General features: G+C 48.6%; 1 protein-coding gene across 1 annotated transcript in view; it reads right to left on the reverse strand.

The window, feature by feature from the left end:
• LOC122260688 (G1/S-specific cyclin-D2) overlaps nt 1-19,090 on the reverse strand; it is a 45,070-nt gene extending 25,980 nt beyond the window's left edge. The window contains exons 1-3 of the mRNA XM_043028065.2: nt 18,519-19,090; nt 15,046-15,261; nt 1,858-2,014 (exon numbers count right to left, since the gene is read on the reverse strand). Coding sequence (XP_042883999.1) covers nt 1,858-2,014; nt 15,046-15,261; nt 18,519-18,725 — 580 coding nt within the window. The 5' untranslated portion in view covers nt 18,726-19,090. The remainder of the gene's footprint in view (nt 1-1,857; nt 2,015-15,045; nt 15,262-18,518) is intronic.
• Between the last annotated feature and the right edge of the window lie 578 nt (nt 19,091-19,668).

A 19,668-nucleotide genomic window follows, 5' to 3' on the forward strand; every position in this document is an offset into this window, starting at 1 on the left:
TTGACATCACTTTCCTTATCCCCATTCTAGCCCTCCCCCCTCCCTCCGTCTCCCCCTTGCCTCCAATCCCTCTCTCTGTGTCAAGCTGAACAAATTACTTTTTAATGCGTTGCGGCATTTTATCCTGCATTTTATTTGTACAGGGAGGCTAACGCACATATATATTTTTTTAAATCTCTTTCACTCTCCCGTGTAACTAATGCAGAGATTGCGACTCCCGACACCAGGTGGCCAACGGGATTAAGCGGGAAGCTGCAGCATTGAAAATGAACCGAAGACCCAAACTAGATTTGGAAGTGCAGGCGGGCCTATCTAGGAGCAAGCTAACGATGCACAGAAGGCCCCGCAAGATGTACAAACAGAGGGTAATGGGTGAACCCGCGTAGTGTAACAGTACACCCGCGGCTGCTCTGACAGACCCCGCACACTTCTGAGGTTCAGGTGTTCCAGCTCACAGCCGTCGTCACCCATCAATACCCTTGAATACACCACCAATTGGACTATACCGTGAGGGCACACAACCCACATCTGCCGGCGGGCATCTGACACTCCGGGCGTCGGAGGGTATGTTTCGGGTGCCCGCCCTAAAGGCAGAAACTCTAACATGAACTACTTGAGGCTACCGAATTTCATCGTGTTGTGTTGGAAAGGGGGATGTCTCTTGTTATCGTGCAATCCACTGCGTTCAATAAGTGCATTTTGTTCCCTCCAAAATACACCAGCCGTCCGAACGGGTCTATGGGTCTCGGGCGAGTTTTGATAGGTTGTATTCACGTCCATCTGTTGGGCTGGGAGCGCGCTGATTGGCTGGTGGCGGGTGCCAGCTGGATGTTCGCGGCCGCTCATTGGTCCGTGGAACGCGCCAGGAGGAGGGTGCCTACGTGTACGGGACTTTTACACTCGGCAACGGACAGTATCAAGATTTTTAGACTATCACTCATCTCTTTGAAATCAGCATGAATCTAATCAGAAAATCTGGATATTTATAACAGAAACTAAAAAGGAAAACCCCGGCAACGGTGTCAACACGAGGCAACCCGTAAAGACACATGTCGGATGCTGGCTCCTCATTGGTCGATCGATCGGGAGGGTCAGGGCAATTCGCTCGGAGGCCGGTGTTGCGCGGATACATGAATATTAATGCAACATTATTTTATCTCATAACACGGTTGTCATAATCACTTCGGTTGTGGGCCCATGTCGGATCTAACAGTATGATTAATAAGGAGTCAAGTCCCTCAGAAGCGAAAGAGGCACCAGGTTTCGCCGAAAAGTCGAAAACTAAAAGTTGCGTGGAGAGCGGTCACCCCGCACGCCGTCCACAGTTGAAAGGGCCCACGTGCGCGCAGGGGATTTTTTGGTTATAATGAGCATTGCCTAATAATATATCACCGAACAATAAAGTAGAGCCCGTGACAAAACGCGCAGATAAGCTCCTAAATCCTGACAGCTGCTCGGGCTGGCCGCTTTGTCTATCTACCAGCGGCTGTAGCGAGGCTGTTGACATAAAACAGTGGCTCATAAACACGATAACACCTACGCCATCCGCGATGATAACAGATAACACGGGAGCTGCTACATTGCTGTACTTCAAACTCGACGACGATTCTGACCCAAGAGGGATGTTGTGTGGTGGAATTATCACGGCAAACATGGGAACTTTTTATATCATAAATCAGGCTACGGGATGTGCTGCGCGGCGAGAAAAATTATGTATCTTTTCCTAAACTGAATGTATCCGAAATAAATAGAAGAAAAAAAGTATTCCCAAACATTAACTCAGTAATCAGTAAGCCATTTCTCATCCCGTGAGACAGCACATTCCGAGCCCGAGACACAATTCCGTCCGTAGCTTACCGGTGGCGGCGAGGGCGACGAAGGTGGTGGCGTGTCTTCTGACGATGGGCTCCCGCGAGAGGACGGGCACCCGGTTGAGGAGGTGGTCGACGAAGTCCCCGGGCGTGACAGGAGACAGGTCCCAGCCGAGCTTCGACACCAGCAGGAGTTCCCAGCTCTGTCGGGCACAAAGAGAGAACCCGGGTTAGGCGAAGGAAGGACAAGTTGATGTTCGGAAGAGAACATTTTGTTAAGCATGGATAAAATCCCCAAATAGTAAGATGTATTGAATTCAGACACATGCACCAGTATACGTGTGCGTGTGTGTGTGAGAGCGAGAGAACGCACGCGCTCCCACACGCACACACGCGCAACCCTAAAAAAATATCAATCAATTTTTCATTTTTCCTCTCAAGCGACACACGCCCGTTTGTCTTCGCCTTGTGCAAACCTGCTTGCTTCAAACCCCAGCAAGAGATTAGCGCAAGCACGGGGGCGAGTCTGGCTCTTCTTCCTGCCTGACCAGCGCGTCCTAGGCCTAAACTCGGCAATAAGGCCTAGACGCAGAAGGTGGAGGGCCGCCAGGAGACCACCACCTGCGCCCGCCACCAGGAACCACAATCGCCCTCGGATGGGTTATGATTATGTGTGGCGCAGGTAGCAATTTTGCCGTTTACCAAAATAAAGGAGCTGAAAGGAGGGAGGCCGAGGAGATAGAGAGAGAGAGAGGGAGAAGAAAAAAGGGGGAGAGGGAGAGAGAGAGGTGCCTCTTCAAAGAAACTCGAAATGGGTACCGCGGCAGTGTAAGGAGAGAAAGAGAGAAAGAGAGAGGGGGAAAAAATCATATTCAGAGACGAACAGACGCTTTGCTTATTAAGAAAACATCCCCTTTTGCATCTCTTTGGAAAAGGAAGACACACAAAGGAAGAATAATTCTGCCCTTAAAGAGAGTTAGTCCTAAACACCTTAACCCGACTGCTAATTTACTTTTTTTTATCCTAAACATTACAAAGAGATAAAATAAAAGGAAAACGTAGAGCGAAATGCCCTTTCTTATCATTACAGCCTCTTTGACGAGCGACGGGAAATTCGCACCAAAACACTTCGCTAATAACTCGCTTGTTCCCGGCCATATGCTGCCAACATCCGCGCGCCCGTAAATCCCTTTTAATTAACTAATCATGTTAATTAACCTTCCCGACACCTTGATAACCCGTAGTGTACAAGCTTAACTACTTCTTGATATATGTCGAAGGCTCCAAATATAAATAAATAAATAAATAAATAAATAAATATAAATATATATATATATATATATATATATATATGTATGTATATATATATATATATATATATATATATATATATATATATATATATATATATATATATGTGTGTGTGTGTGTGTGTGTGTGTATATAAAAGTAATCTACAACAGGATTGAACCTATAATCCCTAAGATAAAGCAAAAGCAGTGAAATTTATACATTTGGGTATCTGAGGAAGGGGGGGATACAGGAAATATAGAGAGGACAATATTGTTCATTCAGGTCACCCACAGACAGCTGTGACCCGCCAAGATCGCTCACCAATGCTTGGTCTACACAGGTCGAGTCAGGTCAGATAAGAGGTCCCCTGGAATAATTTTTTCCCTCTTTTTATATTGGCTAAATCATTTTCCTAATATAAACGAATACGTTTTTAACATATAAACCAATAAACAACATCTTTATCTAATCAATAATTCTATCAATTCCGAGCACATAGATAAAGATAAATATCCTATGAAAAAATAGACGAATACAAAATGAATACATGGCATCTCCCGCAGGATTCCAAAAAGGAAATAGGAAAATGCAAAGGTAATGAGACAGATTGACAGGACACTAAGGAAGGGGAGGGTAAAGGGTGACCTCAGGTCGGGGATTAAAACTTGGGTCATTCCACGTAGGACTTGACCTGTGCCGAGGTGTGAGTTGGCTTAACCCACAATGACCTTTTAAGGGTCACGATGCGGAGAGATAAGGGTCACACTCCCCAAATCACACCGGATCACAGGTCACATTAGCAATGGAATAACATATTGACAAGGCGCAGGGAAACGACTTCGCACTCCAGTCATAAAATCACAATAGGTCAGCTAAAGGTCAAAAAAGGTCATGCTAGGAAAAGGTGTCACATTCAGCCTGCCATCTCGGGTCATCTGCGCTTAAAGCACGAGGCAGCGCGACCTTGGTCTATGTGAAAGAGCGCACGTGCTGCCTAGAAAGCCTGTTCCTGCTTCGCCCATTAATACATCATTATGATAATGTGCCACCGGGCCCCCACCATTAGCCAAACCCGGGATGATCAGAAAGGCCCATTATTAGACACATGTACCGACTTCTTGATTTAAATTCAGTTCTCATTTGCATAATTCATGGTGGGAAGCCTTGTCCACGCCCAGTCCCAAAAGCAAAGGTAGGCCTACACCAACTCTTTCCGATTTTTTGGTGGAGTGTTCAAACAGACCAAACCGTAAACATTTACGTAACGTGGCGTGCAAATAGAAGACCTCTTTACAGCCCTCGCTCGCTCAGCAAAAAGAAGTAAATTAGCGTAGGAATCGCGAGCATAAAGGGGGCGCAAGAAGTGGCTTGTTTGGAGGAAAGAGCGAGAGCACACACACACACACACACACGCATGGACACTCAGTTGGGCAGATGCGGCTCACTTAAGTGGCTCCTTGGTTCTCCTGCAGTGGCCGTGGGGTTCCTGCAGTGACCAAGGGCTTGTCCGCTCTCTCTCCTTCGAACCTTTTTCCGAGACGATTACCATCACCGACGCCTCTGAACCACTAAACCTCCCGCCGCGCCCTAACACTTCCCTCCTTATGAGGACCAATTTACTCCCTCTCTGACCCTATTCCTGTAGCCAAACACCTCCTGTGGCTCCGCGTAATGCTTGGCTTGGTGAGCGCGTGAAGGGGAAGGGGAGGGGGCAGAGGGAAGGGTAGGAGGAAGGGTGGAAGGGGGCGGGGAAGGAGAGATAGGAGGGAGAGAGCGAGGGGCGGGGGAAGCGGAAGACCAAAGAGAGAGGAGGCGGAAGAGAAGAAAGAGAGAGAAACAGAGGGCGAGAAGAGAAAGAGGGGAAGGGCGGAAAGGGGAGGAGGAAGGAGAGAAGGGGAAGGGCGAACGTGTGCGAGGAAGGCTCGTCTTACACAACAACATCGCACTCGGATCCTTCAATGCTCGGCAAACACACTCCGTTCCTCCCGGGAGCGAGGCTTATGAAAGGTAAACAAGTGGAGAACAGTAAGCCACCTGAGGTCACAAGGGTGGAGCAAGACCCCTCAAGCTTCTCCTTGTTCTCTCTGCAGCCGCCCCCCCCCCCTCCTTTCCCAAAAAGTACACGTAATTTTGAAGTTGATGAGTTCGGGACAAGAGCGGCCAAACAGGAGCGGAAGGCCTGGTTTCCCTCCAATACGCTGCCTGCACCGAGACAATAGGGCGTAAGTGCTCGGCGCCTGGTATTCGGACGGCGCAAAGGTCTATTACCGGATGAGTAAATGTTACGCGAGGGATTCTATAGTAGGGCAAGGCAGTGCATTGATGGCGGGCCACTCCACCGCACAGGATGAGGGTCGCCCTCTGTCTATTTTGTCTCTGCTTTCGCTTTCGCTCTCTCTCTCTCTCTCGCTCTCTCGCTCTTTCTCTCTTTCTCTCTTTTTTTCTTTCTCTCTCTCTCTCTCTCTCTCTCTCTCTCTCTCTCTCTCTCTCTCTCTCTCTCTCTCTCTCTCTCTCTCTCTCTCTCTCTCTCTGTTGTTGCTGTATCTTTCTCATTCTCTGTCTCTGCCTCCATCTCTCTCACCAAAAGATTAATTAAAAGGCCCATCGTTATCAACAGGTATATCTCTCTCCCTCCTTGTTCTCACGAGCCTCAGGAAATGACTCTCCGCACAGGCCGCCAGGCCGCCCTCCCGCCCTCCCGCCCCGGCCGGCTGTGACGAGAGCCAGACCCCGTCATGAGCCCTCCGGCAGAAGGGAAGGCTTCAGAATGAGCGGCCAAACGGCGCGGCGCCTTCTCAACACAGCAAAAAAAGTAGCGTCGACAGCAACTTATGCTGTGTTGGGCATACTAACGAAATGTACACTTTCTTCCAAGACAAGATCAATGCATGTAAACGCGACAATGTGAACGATGGAGCGCACGCCTCCCAGTCTTGCATCATCTTTAGGTTCATCCGTCCCGCTTTCCCCCTGCCCCTCCCTCTCCCTCTCCCTCTCCCTCTCCCTCTCCCTCTCCTTCCCCCTCTTCCTCTCCCTCTCCCCTTCTTTCGTCATTCCGTTTTTTTCTGTTTATCATGCCCATACGTGCTATTTACCTGTTAACTGTATTCCCTTTCCCTTCCATTGCAGATCTGATATTCGACCTTGTCATCACCCATGTGAAAACAAACAAACAGGCAAACACAGACCTAGAAATTTAAACCCCAAACCGCCATCCCATTCAAATCGGGAACGAAGGGGAACGTTTGCTAAACAAATTTATAACGACCTAGGTGTCCAAATTGCCTCCTTCCCTCCTTCCCCCTTCCCCCTCCCCCTCCCACCCCTGACCGAGTAATCAAATAAGAACAGGTATCGCGACACATGTGAAAGGTGGTTTCCTAGCCCAGGTATCCGGACACATGTGAAAATCAAACATGAGGCGTCGGAGCCACCGTGCGACACCCGCGCTGTTTGTCGCTCTCATGACCCCCTCCCTCCCCTTCCCTTTCCCTCCCCTCCCCCTTCCCCTTTCCTCCCACCCACCGCCACCCGCGCGCCGCCGCGACCACACCTGTTGAAGCTGCATCTGTTGCTGTGGGAGTTCGGCTCGTTAATAAACACTAAGCTGGTCAATGGAACGATGTTTGGCGATGGGGACGAGGAGTTCCATCTTTCTCTAACTCCACTTTAGCTCTTTCCAGCTGGTCTCTTTCTCCCTTTTTGATTTTCTGTTGCATTTCTTCTCTTCCGCACGTGCCGCCTACGGAGGCATTTCACGATATGGAAAAAAGAGCTTTATCGACTTGAAGTTCTTCTTGGAACGTGATCGGTTATAACCACGATCCACTCTACACAAATGGCGGCAGATTTACACTCCGCTAAGAGGATTACTGAATTCAATTTATGTTCGGCTTCGCCACTTCATCAAGGCACAGCCCCCCCCTCCCCCACTTCCCAGTTGAACCTCCTTCGAATATCCTTAGCATCCCTTTTCTCAGCGGGTTATGTCCTTCGCCGCCCATGAACAGGATTTAGGGATCATTCTGAATTTGCCATTAATGCTCCGCGGACACCACACGTCAGGGCCATCCCGCGCGCTACTCGGCTGCCGTCTCCGAATTCCTATCGTCGAGGGCAGAGTGAGCTTCAAAGACACTTTTAGTCTGATAATCCTTCAATAATATCCCCTTTCCAGGTTATTCTATAAATACCGAAGTGCTCCCTAACCCACTCAGCCCAAGAATCCTTGAAAACCCCACCGGCAAACACTGACGAAACAACCGTAAAATTGGCCAGTCGGTGATCCGTTCCAGGAATCCGGACGACGCGGCACCCAAGGCGATGCTACATTGTTTGGCCAAGATGGCGGCTGTCTTTGAAGTGCGGAGGCAGCCGTCTGCGCGTGATTGGGTCGCGGCGGGAGGCTCCATGATGGTAAACATTACTCAAAGGATGCACTGGGAGGTCGAGATGATGGACAACAATGGGACTGAGTAGCTACGCAGAACGACGAAAGGGTTTACTGAATGCCACTCCCTGGGAAGGCGAACGCGGGCAGGCTTTCTCAGTCGATTACCATTCCTTAATGAGGAGAGAGTCCGCGGGGGGAAAAGGACGACAGCCGAGCCTCTAATTACGGAAATGCCACCTTTACTCCAAAACAAATAGACAGACAAGCGAAGCGTAAAGTACCCCTTCACCCACCCCCCCTCTTTCTTACGACATCCTTAATAATCCTTAATAAAACAGATAAACCAAATTCTATCTATCAGACAGCCTCTCAAGACCCATCTCTCTGACAGCCTCCTCGCAGACAGCCTCGGGTGACTCAGACAGCCCATCAGACAGCCTGGGAACAGAGTAGCTAAGGTCCTATCGCCTCATTTGACGCTCGGCTGCGCTTCCCACGCAATATGACTCTCGGGTTAAATAGGACAGGCGAGGGGGAGAGGGAGGGGGGAGGAGGCACAAGGCACTAAGGGTATTGTGCCCCGTGGTGTCCGTTTTATAGTGTCCCTTGTAGTGCCACTTGGGAGTATGAGGAAGGGGGGTAGGGGGTATAAGGGCGGAGAAACCCATTATTTCATTGAAGGTTTGTCGTAAAGTTAAACAGAGGCTTCGAGGCTTCGGTTTCATTGTGAGGATGGCATTTGGAAGACATTAAAAACGAGGGAGTCAGTAAAATTTCATGACATCACTAACTTATTCCTTAAAAAAAAATAATTTAAATACATACATATAAAACGTTTGTCATTAGCGGTTTGTGTCTGAAGGGAAAACATTTACGAAGTTCTGGCGCCATTAATTATGTTCTACGTCTGTGCAACTCGGGCTAAACCAGTTTGGCCCAAAAATGACTCATGCTGCATGTGCAATACAGCAACACACATCAGCAATTGCACGAGAGAGAGAGAGAAAAATCTATTAGTCATGTCTACGGGTCATAAATCTGCAATGTCATCATTGATCGAGCCATAAAAATATAACGATTAAGGATTATATATATATATTTCCCTTAATATTTATCTTTTGCCCCCAAACAACGTAAACAAAATCTTCTCCAGGTGAACCCTCGCCACGTGGTCTAAGGTAAACAAACCAGCGCCTCCCCTCATTTTCTTTTCCCCTCACTCGAGACTCGCCAAACATATGAGTGTCGCCCTGTGTACATTCTCGGTCAAGATCGATCTATTTCAGGGTCAGGTTGTCGAGGGAGCAGACGGGTTGCGTTACAGTGATTTGGTGACACATGCTTATATCCCCCCCCCCCCTCCCAGAAACACACTCTATTTGCGGTCGGTAATGAAGGGGGTGACTGAGATGGGCGGAGGGGGGGGGGGAGGGGGATAAGATTAAGAAGAAGTGGAGTAGGAGAGGAGAGGAGAGAAAAGGAGTACAGAGACGAGATGAGAGAAGGAGGAAAACATGCGAGAAGTCAAAATGGGGAAGAAAAAGGGAGACAGATAAATACCAGACGCGAGAGATCACGAGAACAATACCCATCGCCCGAATGGAAAACAAAGAAAAAGTTGAATAAAAGGGAAGAGAGAGAGGGATAAAAGAGAGAGACAGAGAGAAATCAAGTCTAATTATCATCCAATTACCCCTCCACCCCCATCCGCAAAAACAATTAAAGAAATACAAACAAAAGACCCATCTACCCTTTCCTAATTATGACCTTTCTCTCTTCCTTCCATCCGTCTATCCATCTATCCGTCCCATCCCATTCTTTAAGGCTTTGGACGCGAGGGGTAGCGGGGGGAGGGGAGGAGGGGGGAGGGAGGGAAAGAGAGGGAAGGACAGAGGCAGCGAGAGGGGAGGAGGGAAAGAGAGAGGAGGAGAGAGGGAGGGAGGGAGGGAGGAAGGGGAGGATATAGGGTGGATGGGGGGCGGAGAGGGAGAGAGAGAAGGAGAGACAACGCTGACCTCCCCCCCTCCCCTCCCCTCCCCCCCTTTGTCTACCCACACGTTTCCCACATTCCTGTCTATTATAGTGGCATCAGACACTCCTGAAGGGGATGAATCTCTCTCCTGACATTAGCGTGATGGATGTCCCTCCTCTTTGTTTCTTTCTTTTTTTTTTGTTTCTTCTTTTAGCTTTCTCTCTTTTCCTTTCTTTTTTCTCTTATTTCATTCACATTTGAGGCACTTTCATATGTTTCTTCCTCTCTACGACTTTGTCTTCCTTCTCGCTTTCCTTCATTCCTCTCCTCCTTCTCCTTTTTTACTTCCTTTCTAATGCCTTCTCTCCCCCTTCTCTAGTCCTCCCTCTTTATTCGTCCTCTTTCATCTACTTCATCGTCGCCAAAGACCTTGGAAACGAACCAATTAACAATCATTAAACGACCAGAGCGCCAATAAATTATCAACTTCCGGTCGCTGCCTCAGGTGGCATGATGACGCAATCGTCGCGGCAACGGCGACGGCGACTCCTACCCCAACCCCCCCTACCCCACCCCAACCCCATCCCGAAAAAAAGAACGCTCAATCGATTTTTGTTGGCGGGTTAAAATTTTGCGACGAGTAGAAAAAAAAAGTAAAAATCCATTTCTCTCTCTCTCTCTCTCTCTCTCTCTCTCTCTCTCTCTCTCTCTCTCTCTCTCTCTCTCTCTCTCTCTCTCTCTCTCTCTCTCTCTCTCTCTCTCTCTCTCTCTCTCTCCCCTCCCCTCCACCCATCTCCCCAACGTGGGTGGGTTGGGGCATAGGTCGTGTGTGGGCAGGCGTGAACATAGCTGGGCATTGGGCATACTCTCGGGGATTTGAATCTTTATCTGGGTACTGTGTCCTCGGGGGAGCGTCTTAAGACCTTTCTCACGGAGCCTTTTGTGGGAAACATGCTCCTCGGCGCCTGGTGGCCGTGAACGTGAAAGTTCCGATGCTATTGTGATCTTACGGAGGAGGAGGAGGAGGAGGAGGAGGAGGAGGAGGAGGAGGAGGAGGAGGAGGAGGAGGAGGAGGAGGAGGAGGAGGAGGAGGAGGAGGAGGAGGAGGAAGAGGAGAAGAAGAAGAAGAAGAAGAAGAAGAAGAAGAAGAAGGTGGAGGGGATATAGGAGAAGAGTGGATAGGAGTGGGAGAGGAAATGATAGAAGAGTAGAAGAGGAATAAAAGAATAAAAGAACTTGAAAGCAACGAAGATAAAAAGTAATAATGATCATGATGAAGAGGAGAAACAAGAGCATTAAAATAATTTATAAAAAAAAGAGGAAAGAGGAAGAGAGAGTGAAAAGGGAAGAGAAGGAGAAACAGACTCAAGAAGTAGCGGCTGTCCTGTGTAAATCCCTCACCACGGGGACGAGCAGGAGGTCTCAAGGGTGCGCGTGTGAGGCGACGACCGCGGAAAGTTATAGGCGCGGCCGACACTTGTGGGCGTAGGGAGGTCGAAGGCGGGGCTCTGGTGGGTGGGTAGGTGGGTGAGAGGGAGGGAGGGGGGGAGGGTTGTGTTGTGTGGGCGCCGGAAATCACTAGTGTCAGTTACGGCTGGCAGTTAGGACATTCTCTCGCCCAGTGCCATTCTAAAGGGGGCATCAGTCTGTTTCGCCGGCACATGTTTCGGGATTTAACGCTCTTGTGTTTCCGGGTCTTGTCATACAACTTTGGCTCCCCCTTTGGCTCCCCCTTCGGCCCTTCGTGCTCGCCGTGTGTTTTCCTTCTATTTCCACGTCGCGAAAAGAAAAGGTCACATGACATACGGGCAGTAAATTCCAGATCTCCTTCCCGCGTAAAAGCATTTCCTTTTCCTCCTCGACGGCACGGCGCCCGCGGAAGCAACGAGCGGCTCCAATACCCGCGTCTCGAATATCCATCGGCAGGCTCACACTTCGCCCTACGCTGCAACCAGAGCCTGGGAACACGTCGAAGAAGGGATGGGGGGGGGAGGGGGGGTTGAGGCATGTCTCATTTCTAACATGACAGACGAGGTGCCTTTCGTTACGCTACTGCCGGCGAGAAGCATGCGACATCCGATCCCTCTGTTTAAAATCTGGTAAGTTGGTAACGATGCTTAGCGTGTCATACGAGCCCGAGTATTTACCGGTTTCACAAAGGACACAGAGAAACAAGTGTATGGAGGATTGTCTTGCGAGAAACGGGTCCTCCTCCGAAGAGAGGGTAATTGTCGCCGGCGTAACGGACCGACTTTCGGTTGGTTTTGAATTCGAATAGGCTGCGTCCTTCCCTCGCGCGCCAAAGGCCAATCTACATCTGGCGAGTTATATTGTTAATGATCGGAGGCCTATCGAGGTGTAACCTAATAAAGCAATAAAGGGAGAATCTTTGAACGGGCGCGAGCATAATGATCCTTAGGCCAGGTGTGGAGCGTGCCCGCCATCCCCTGTCAGATCGGCTTATCATTAATCAATCCCGCTGCCTGATGCAGAGCTATTTCGCGGGAGCGCGCGCGCAGTCCAACAACTGGCATTGTTATACACCCTCCCGGTCGATATCGCAGGGTCTGGCCGGGCCACCCTTTGTAATTATCAAATTACAACAAACTACCCAACTTGTTTTGACATTCAAGGACTTCTAACCTCAAACGGATAGAAATTGCAAAAAGGGAGAAACTTGGCCATATTTAGCAAACATGCCAATCTGCCATCGGGCTGAACAATGGCGACCAGCAGCCGGACAATACGCCGTGGCAATTAGGAGCGCGCGCACGTGCCTCAGCAACAGATCGCTGACTTCTGCGGTCCGATGCACGTGCTCGCGCCGACCGCATGCCTCCGCCGCCCAATCGCCAGGGGAGAGGACCACCACGAGGCCTCCTGAAGGTGCAGGAAAGCCTTCCCATCTCCCTGCGCTGCTGTGCCCCGCCCCCCTCCCCGCCGAGGCGTCGGGAGCCACGGTGAGCCGAGAGAGTGAAAACAGCAGGCCCCCCGAGGTCACAAATCCCTCGCATCCGTTGGCGAAAGCGCGTCAACATTAGGCCTGTGGTCACGCCACTCGGCCCTCGATCGCCATAATTGCCAAAAGCAGATGCTAATTGATCCGTCTTAATTGGCCTTCTGCGGACATCAGTTGCCTTCGCTGATGCCACCGGGAGGAGAATCTCAAATAACCCCAAACAATACAAATAAAATAATAAGCAATAAATATATACGTTTAGAAAATGATCATCACAGTTTAAAAAAAAAGGAGAATCAGGAATTTTGTGATCCAAGATATCTTTCCCTCTATCCTCTATCCTCTCTCTCTCTCTCTCTCTCTCTCTCTCTCTCTCTCTCTCTCTCTCTCTCTCTCTCTCTCTCTCTCTCTCTCTCTCTCTCTCTCTCTCTCTCTCTCTCTCTCTCCCTCTCTCCCCTTTCCTCACTCCCCCTCCCGCTTGAACTGCCATAAAGTAACCGATTTTACTGCCTGATAATACTGTTTTGCTCCTCTCCTAGGCCTCCGTGAAAGTGCCGGCTGCGCAAAAAAATAGGAGCCGTAGGCCTAGCTGCTTTTTTATTATTGTCACACTGGTGGGCTAGGAAAGTTTTTTTTTCCCCTTTCCTCCTTTATGGCCGACGAAGAAGGGATCTTAATTCAAATGTTGCTAGGAACCGCCATCGCCAATTGGTTCTGGGTCAAAGAACTCCCGAGAGAGAGAGGGAGGGAGAGTGAGTGAGTGAGTGAGTGAGTGAGTGAGTGAGTGAGTGAGTGAGTTAGTGAGTAAGTGAGTGAGAGAGAGGGAGAGAGATTTAGACGAAAGAAAAACGAAACGCGGCTACTCTCGTTTCTTAGTTACACGTAAGGCTGATAACGTGTTATTAAGTGAGGAACCCCTTGATGAGGGTGTCGGGTGCCATATGACACCCTTTGCCGCTCCCCCTTGTTCATCACTTGCTATATTTACTTTCCCCCCTTCCACGAAGGGGTCACTGCCCCACCCCTTTTAACCCGCCCGGCCCCCCCTCGACCCCCTCCCCCCCGCTCTGGTCACGGGCGGTTTACACTCTTAGGTCAAAGTAAAACCATCCGCCATGGCTCCGCAGAAACCACTTTCCCGCCGCATGGGAGACCTAGGAATTTATCATCGAAAGTTTTTTTTTCTCTTCTTCCAAAAAGGGGAGGTGAAAAAATATATATATACCTTTTGCTTTCGTTCAGGGAATCGCATGGGAGAGGTGGGGAGGGGATAGGGGATAGGGGAGGGGAGGGGAAACATCGTGGGATTTTTAGGTCGAGAAAGACGACGGCGATTTTCCCTTTCGAGATTCTTACGCTAAATCCCCAAAGATGTTTCCCATGAGGATCGCCCCCGGGCTGAGGCAGATTCAGCGCCTGGGAACATGACACGTTGTTTTTGATTGACAGCTCTCTCTCCACCTCCTTCCTCTCGCCCTGACGCCTCATCTTGCTTCCAAATGACATGTGTCACTTCGTCATCGCTTCATGTTACTAACACAATCCCTGAGGACTTTCACACATACACACAGGCATTCATTCACTCACTCACTCACTCACTCACGTACTCACCCAATCACTCATTTAACTAAGTAACTAACTAACTAACTAACTCACTCACTCACTCACTCACTCACTCACTCACTCACTCACTCACACACACACACACACACACACACACACACACACACACACATGTAGCGGATGTTAAGTCAAGTGAAGAGGATTTCCGACGGGTTTTGACATCGAATAACAAACAGATTAAAGAGAGACGGAAGAACTTGATGTTAAACGTGTATGAAAAGGAATCCGATTTTATTTTTCTCTGAGAGAGAGAGAGAGAGAGAGAGAGAGAGAGAGAGAGAGAGAGAGAGAGAGAGAGAGAGAGAGAGAGAGAGAGAGAGAGAGAGAGAGAGAGAGAGAGCACACGAAGATACAAAAAAAAGTGACTGTCAGACGTTAAAATAACAAACTAAAAAGAAAAAACTCAAAGTCAAGAATGAGAAAAGAAACAGAAAAAAAGTAAAAGGAGAGAGAGCGAAAAAAAAATGTCCTATGGTTAAGCTCCTTTCCCGAAATCTCGCTCGGAGTTCCCAGGGCAGGATCTTCGCATAGGCCTATCACCCCCCACCCCAATCTTCTTCCCTCCTCCCCCTACTCCTCTTCCTCCTCCTCCTTCTGCAGGTTGTAAGCTAAGCTATTAAGCCAAACCGGGTCGAATCTGAGGAAGAGGACGGAAGAGGCAGAGGCTAAAAAAAAAGAAGGAAAAGAGGAAGAGATCAAGATAAAAGAGAAAGAAAACGAGGCTAAGAGGAAGAGGCAGAAGCCAGGAGGATCGCCTAAGAGTTTGTCACCCGGACGCTTAAATTTTGACGGATCGCTCACTGCAGTCCAACCGTCGTTTCGCCCGAGGTGATAAGGAGAAGAAAAGTAGGACGCGAATACGTAATGAAAGAAACAAAACAAAAAAGATAAGAAAAAAAAGGGGAATAATAATAACAATAATAATAAATCTGAAGAAAATGGGGGAAATCAACAAAATGAAAAGGGCAAGAAATGATCATGTGCCTCGACCTACCTTGATTTCCTCGGCACCAACGGAGTAATCTGTGTAGTAGGCGAGGAGCTCGATGGACAGAGGGCGGCACTGACGGAGTTTGGACGCCAGCAGGAGACACACCGCGCCCAGGAGTTGGAGCTGCGTCCTCTGTACCACGCAAGCACACAGGAACCGGTCGAGGAAGTTGATCGCGACAGCAAAGACCTGGTCCTCGCATGCTTGCTCCTCGCACACCTGCAGGAGGGAAAATACGGTTAGAATAATGGGATGGATTGATGACGTGTTTCTAATAGTTTACTAAGGCATGGCATTACTGACGGCGGGTCAACTTTGAATAATATATATCTTAATTTATTGATATTTTATACAGAACACAACTACTAAGTTATGTAACAAATGGGTGTAATAAAGACCACGACGCGGAAACATTACTCCCACTTTCTATGGCCGACCCAAGATGGCGGACGGACGGCTCTCAGAAATGCATTCGGAAGTCTGGAAGTAATCTTTGGGTACAAGTAAACGGTCGGTGTACAGGGACCAGTCTACAGGGAAGCGTTACAGCCGCAATTTAAGAGTCCTGTAACTGTAGCAGCGTACCCGGGAGGACTAGACGTCGGGGGTCATAAAGTGATTATTCTCTCATCTAGGGGGACGCCTGATGTCTTTGCTTATTGTTTTTTTTTTACGAGCTTGCCAACGGGCCGTGAAGACGCATCTATCCAAAATGCACAGGACCTGCTCGACAATCTCTTAAAATTATGCAAAGAAATGTCTCAAAAGGCATTCGGCATCATCACGGGGCTCAAGGATTCCCATAGTTAGTGAGCCCCACGAAATCCTCCCGCTCCTATAGGACCTCCAAAACGAGCCAGTCCACCTACCCTCTTTCGATCGGTTAACGCCATCATATCAATCCCATCCTATCCTTTACAAAAACGAATTAAAAAGCAAACCAATCGTTCCAATTTAACCCCGTTTCCACGACCGGTTCGCTCTATCGAGGCCCGGCCCACGTGAAACCCTCCCTGCCTGGCCGTCCCTGCCATAGGCCTGGGACAGCGGTCACACATGCATCTCGCCGCTCACTCTCGCCCTTCTGTACGTGTAGGGTAAGTGTCAAAACCGCAGAGTGCTTGCGGCGCGAGGATACGACTCTGGGTCCTCAAGCAGTGGCCGCAGCCTATAAGACGGGGCTGACCTAAATCTCTCGAGACATTTAAAAAGTGGAAGTTTAAGGAGGTGTTTTCTAGTTCCCAAGCATTCTCTCTGGTGGAGTGGAATGCGTCTATACGTCAAGATCTTACAAGAGTAAAATCAGGATTTTTTTTTTCATGGACGCCCTGCTACCATGCGGGAGATTAGAGGGGGAATCCACCTGCATTTTTTTCTTAGTGAGGCGGAAATATCCTGTGATGTTTCTGTATGGGTAGGAGAATGGAGGGCTTTGCATATGTAAATCCTTTGGATTACCACTCCGAAATACTGATCGCTCTTTCCTTTCCAGTTGCTATGGGTGACTGATAGATAGATAGTTCCCCCTGACTGTTGACATAAACAGACACCGAAGTAATCTTAGAAACCGACAGGTCTTCCCATGAGTGTCGTTCGCGGAATTGTTGATTTTATATAATTAGTTCCGGCCACGGGATAAATACAAGTCTGGCTCGCCATTATCCTAGCAACAATCTCAACCCCGACGGCTCGCATGCGGAAACACGATCCTTTCACTAAACTGGTCAAAATGAATCCATAAAATTCTAAAGTTCCGATTCATTTAGCTACAGCGAGTTGTGGCCGCAGAAAGAGAAGGAAGCCCCGCATTGTGTGTAGGCCTGAAGTAATGCTAGGCCTATGCGATGGCCGCGACTTTGACAAATATCGGTTCTGTCACGTGTATTGAGGAACAAGGAAGGCCATGTTGGGACGAAGAGAGAGGAGGTAGGGGGGGGGGGCGGACAGCCGACGACAAGCTTCTGATTTCCTGTTGGAGTCCGACCTCAAAAATCTCCCGAATCCCTGACACATCAACATGATAAGTAGCCAACCACCGCTGCAGCCTCGAAATGGAAAACTATCTATCTAACTCCATGCGCCCTCTCCATAACCTAAATCAAACACATCCTTAGCATTATTACCCACTCCCTGACCCGTAAACACACCGACACAAAGCCATCCTGTCATTAACGGCCAGAAATCCTTTATTCCTTTCAAAATCTCTTTAGCAGGCCAAACGGGCAAGAGCTGCAGGATGTGGTCAGGACAGTGGGTGGACAATTAATGTAGGGTGGACAACCCACTGTGGCCGCCTGCCTAGCTAAGATATGAGGACAGGCTAGTCTCCTAGTCGATAATTGCTACAAGGTCCCAAAGGCCATCTGGGAAGTCCTGAATATACACTTAAGCGAGGTCGGCTGCTGGGAGACCGTTTGTTACCTAGAAGAGTCGGCGGAGAATGTGCTGGCGAGCCTAGCCCCTCCCTTCAACATTATGAGGCTCCCCGCAGGTTAAGGAACATGTTGATGGCTTGAGAACGTGGTAACTGTTGATGAGCAACATAGCTGGGGATGGATGAGCTACATGTAATCTAAGAGCCAGAATAAACGCACATGTGGTCGAGAAATGTTCGATTTTTGTTCCTTTCGAACATGTGGATTGAGTTAGGGGTCTATCTGAGTAAGGGGAGGGAACACATGGACACGGTCAAAGGACCTGTGGACACGCCGAGGGGACACGGCAGAGGGACACAGTGTGAGGCCCGTCTAGTGGCCGCGTGAGGGATGAAGTGTCACGTGTCAAGTTACAGGCATTTCCTCAACCTTGGAGGAGTTTCATCGTTATTTTTCTAAGAAAGTTAACCCAAGTCTCTATCTTTCAGTGACTGTAAACACGGGCAGCCACTCAATGAGTCATAATAGCTATCAATTAATTAAGTTGATAGCTGATCTACAAAGCAGCTTATAACATCAACACAATCTCAGTGCCTTGAAATCTTATCTTAACTTTGCAGCCATTTATAGACAGATGGCTGGCGCCTAGAACCGACATTTTTGCTCATATCAGCTGAGAAAATCCCTGAGGTCATCTCGGCACCTTCTGATATTCTCAAGTTCTTAGGCCTATCCGCCCACACATACTTGAAACACTGTTATGCCTTCTGTCAGTTAATCATAGATTGCTGTTAGTGTTCATTTTTGCGTAATCGAAAAACAAATATACAGTGAACATGTAAATAAGAGAAGGCAACAAGTACATAGTGAATGTTGTTGACAAAAGCAAACAGCTAATATGCAGTTAAATCCTCTGACGATTACACTTGGACAATTACACTGAAAACTGTTCTCCGCCCAAAATAACAAGAGATAGAGAGATGGTACCGAGATCAACACGTGGTTCGGCCGCGAGCGACAACGCGTTCAATACGGGTCGTTCCTCGGGAATTTCCTCGACCGATTCATACTAAATTCTGCTAAAACATTTCTCATACTTACATCCAACATCCATCTGGTGACGACCTTCCGCATGTACGGCTGGATGTCATTCTGGATGTGTTTGAAGTAGTTCTGTGCCGGCATGGTGAAGGGCTGCAGCTGCAACAGGTTGGTCAAGACGCGACTGTCTTGTAGTAACACAGGGTCTTGCAGTGCAATAGGTCCCTCTGAGCATGCAGGCACTTCAGCACAGTACAATTCCTCCATTTTCCTCCTTGTGTTCCGAGTGTCACTTAAACCAAGACTTGAGCGAGCAAAAGACTTGGTAGCGGAGCCGGTGTCAATGTCCAGCTTCACAACATGTTATTTGCTCTCCAAGCGACAAAATAATCCAATCCGTACCAAATCTTCACAAAACAAGAGCACTCCACTCGGTTCCCGAATCAATCAAAGTCACCATTCACTAATCCGACTTCTAGCACTTTCCTATACGAAGTCTCGCGTATTAATCCTCCGAAGTTAGTGGCTCAAGGTTTGGAGTCAAGTCACGATGCGCAGAGAGCGAGGGCTGTACATCCACTCTCCTCAGCTCCCACACACACACTGATCTCGCCAGGGACTCGGAGGGCGAAGGTCTGGTCCCGCAGCAGCTGTTTCTCGCCAGGGGAGAGAGAGAGACACGCTCCGGTTGCCAATGCTGCGGATTTTTTCCTTCCTTTATGCTGTATCCTATTTGCCGAAATTTATTATTGCTGTGGGGAAGTGTGAGGATTTTATTATTTTCATCTTTCGCACTGGGGTCTGGATAGGTGTGTGTTTATTAATGTGAAGATTTGCATTTTTGTTTTTGTATTTCCCAACGGCGTTTGAGAATGTTTAAAGGAGAATGCGATTCATTTGAACTGTGTGGTAGTTGGGACTGATAAGGCGTCTGATTGTGAGCATTTAAATATCAGTTTTTTTCTCAGTAACTCATAGGAAATACCCGAGGAATGACTTCGCTGTGGACAGATGCTAATTATTATCCCCAAAGCAATGGAAATGCGAGACGAAGAGTAACAACACAAGCGAATCAGTCTCGTTGGAAATAGTTTACACAACCTAACGTGTCCATTCGTATCTCGGAGGTACCAAAATGCTTTCTCTTGGCCAATCTCGAGGTTGGGTATGTGTCTTGGAGGGTACCAAGTGTGGATTTATGACTGTAATG

Source organism: Penaeus japonicus, unplaced genomic scaffold (assembly GCF_977035675.1).
Source record: "Penaeus japonicus unplaced genomic scaffold, GWHDUDI00000001_assembly GWHDUDI00000032, whole genome shotgun sequence".
Taxonomy (NCBI): Eukaryota; Metazoa; Arthropoda; class Malacostraca; order Decapoda; family Penaeidae; genus Penaeus; species Penaeus japonicus.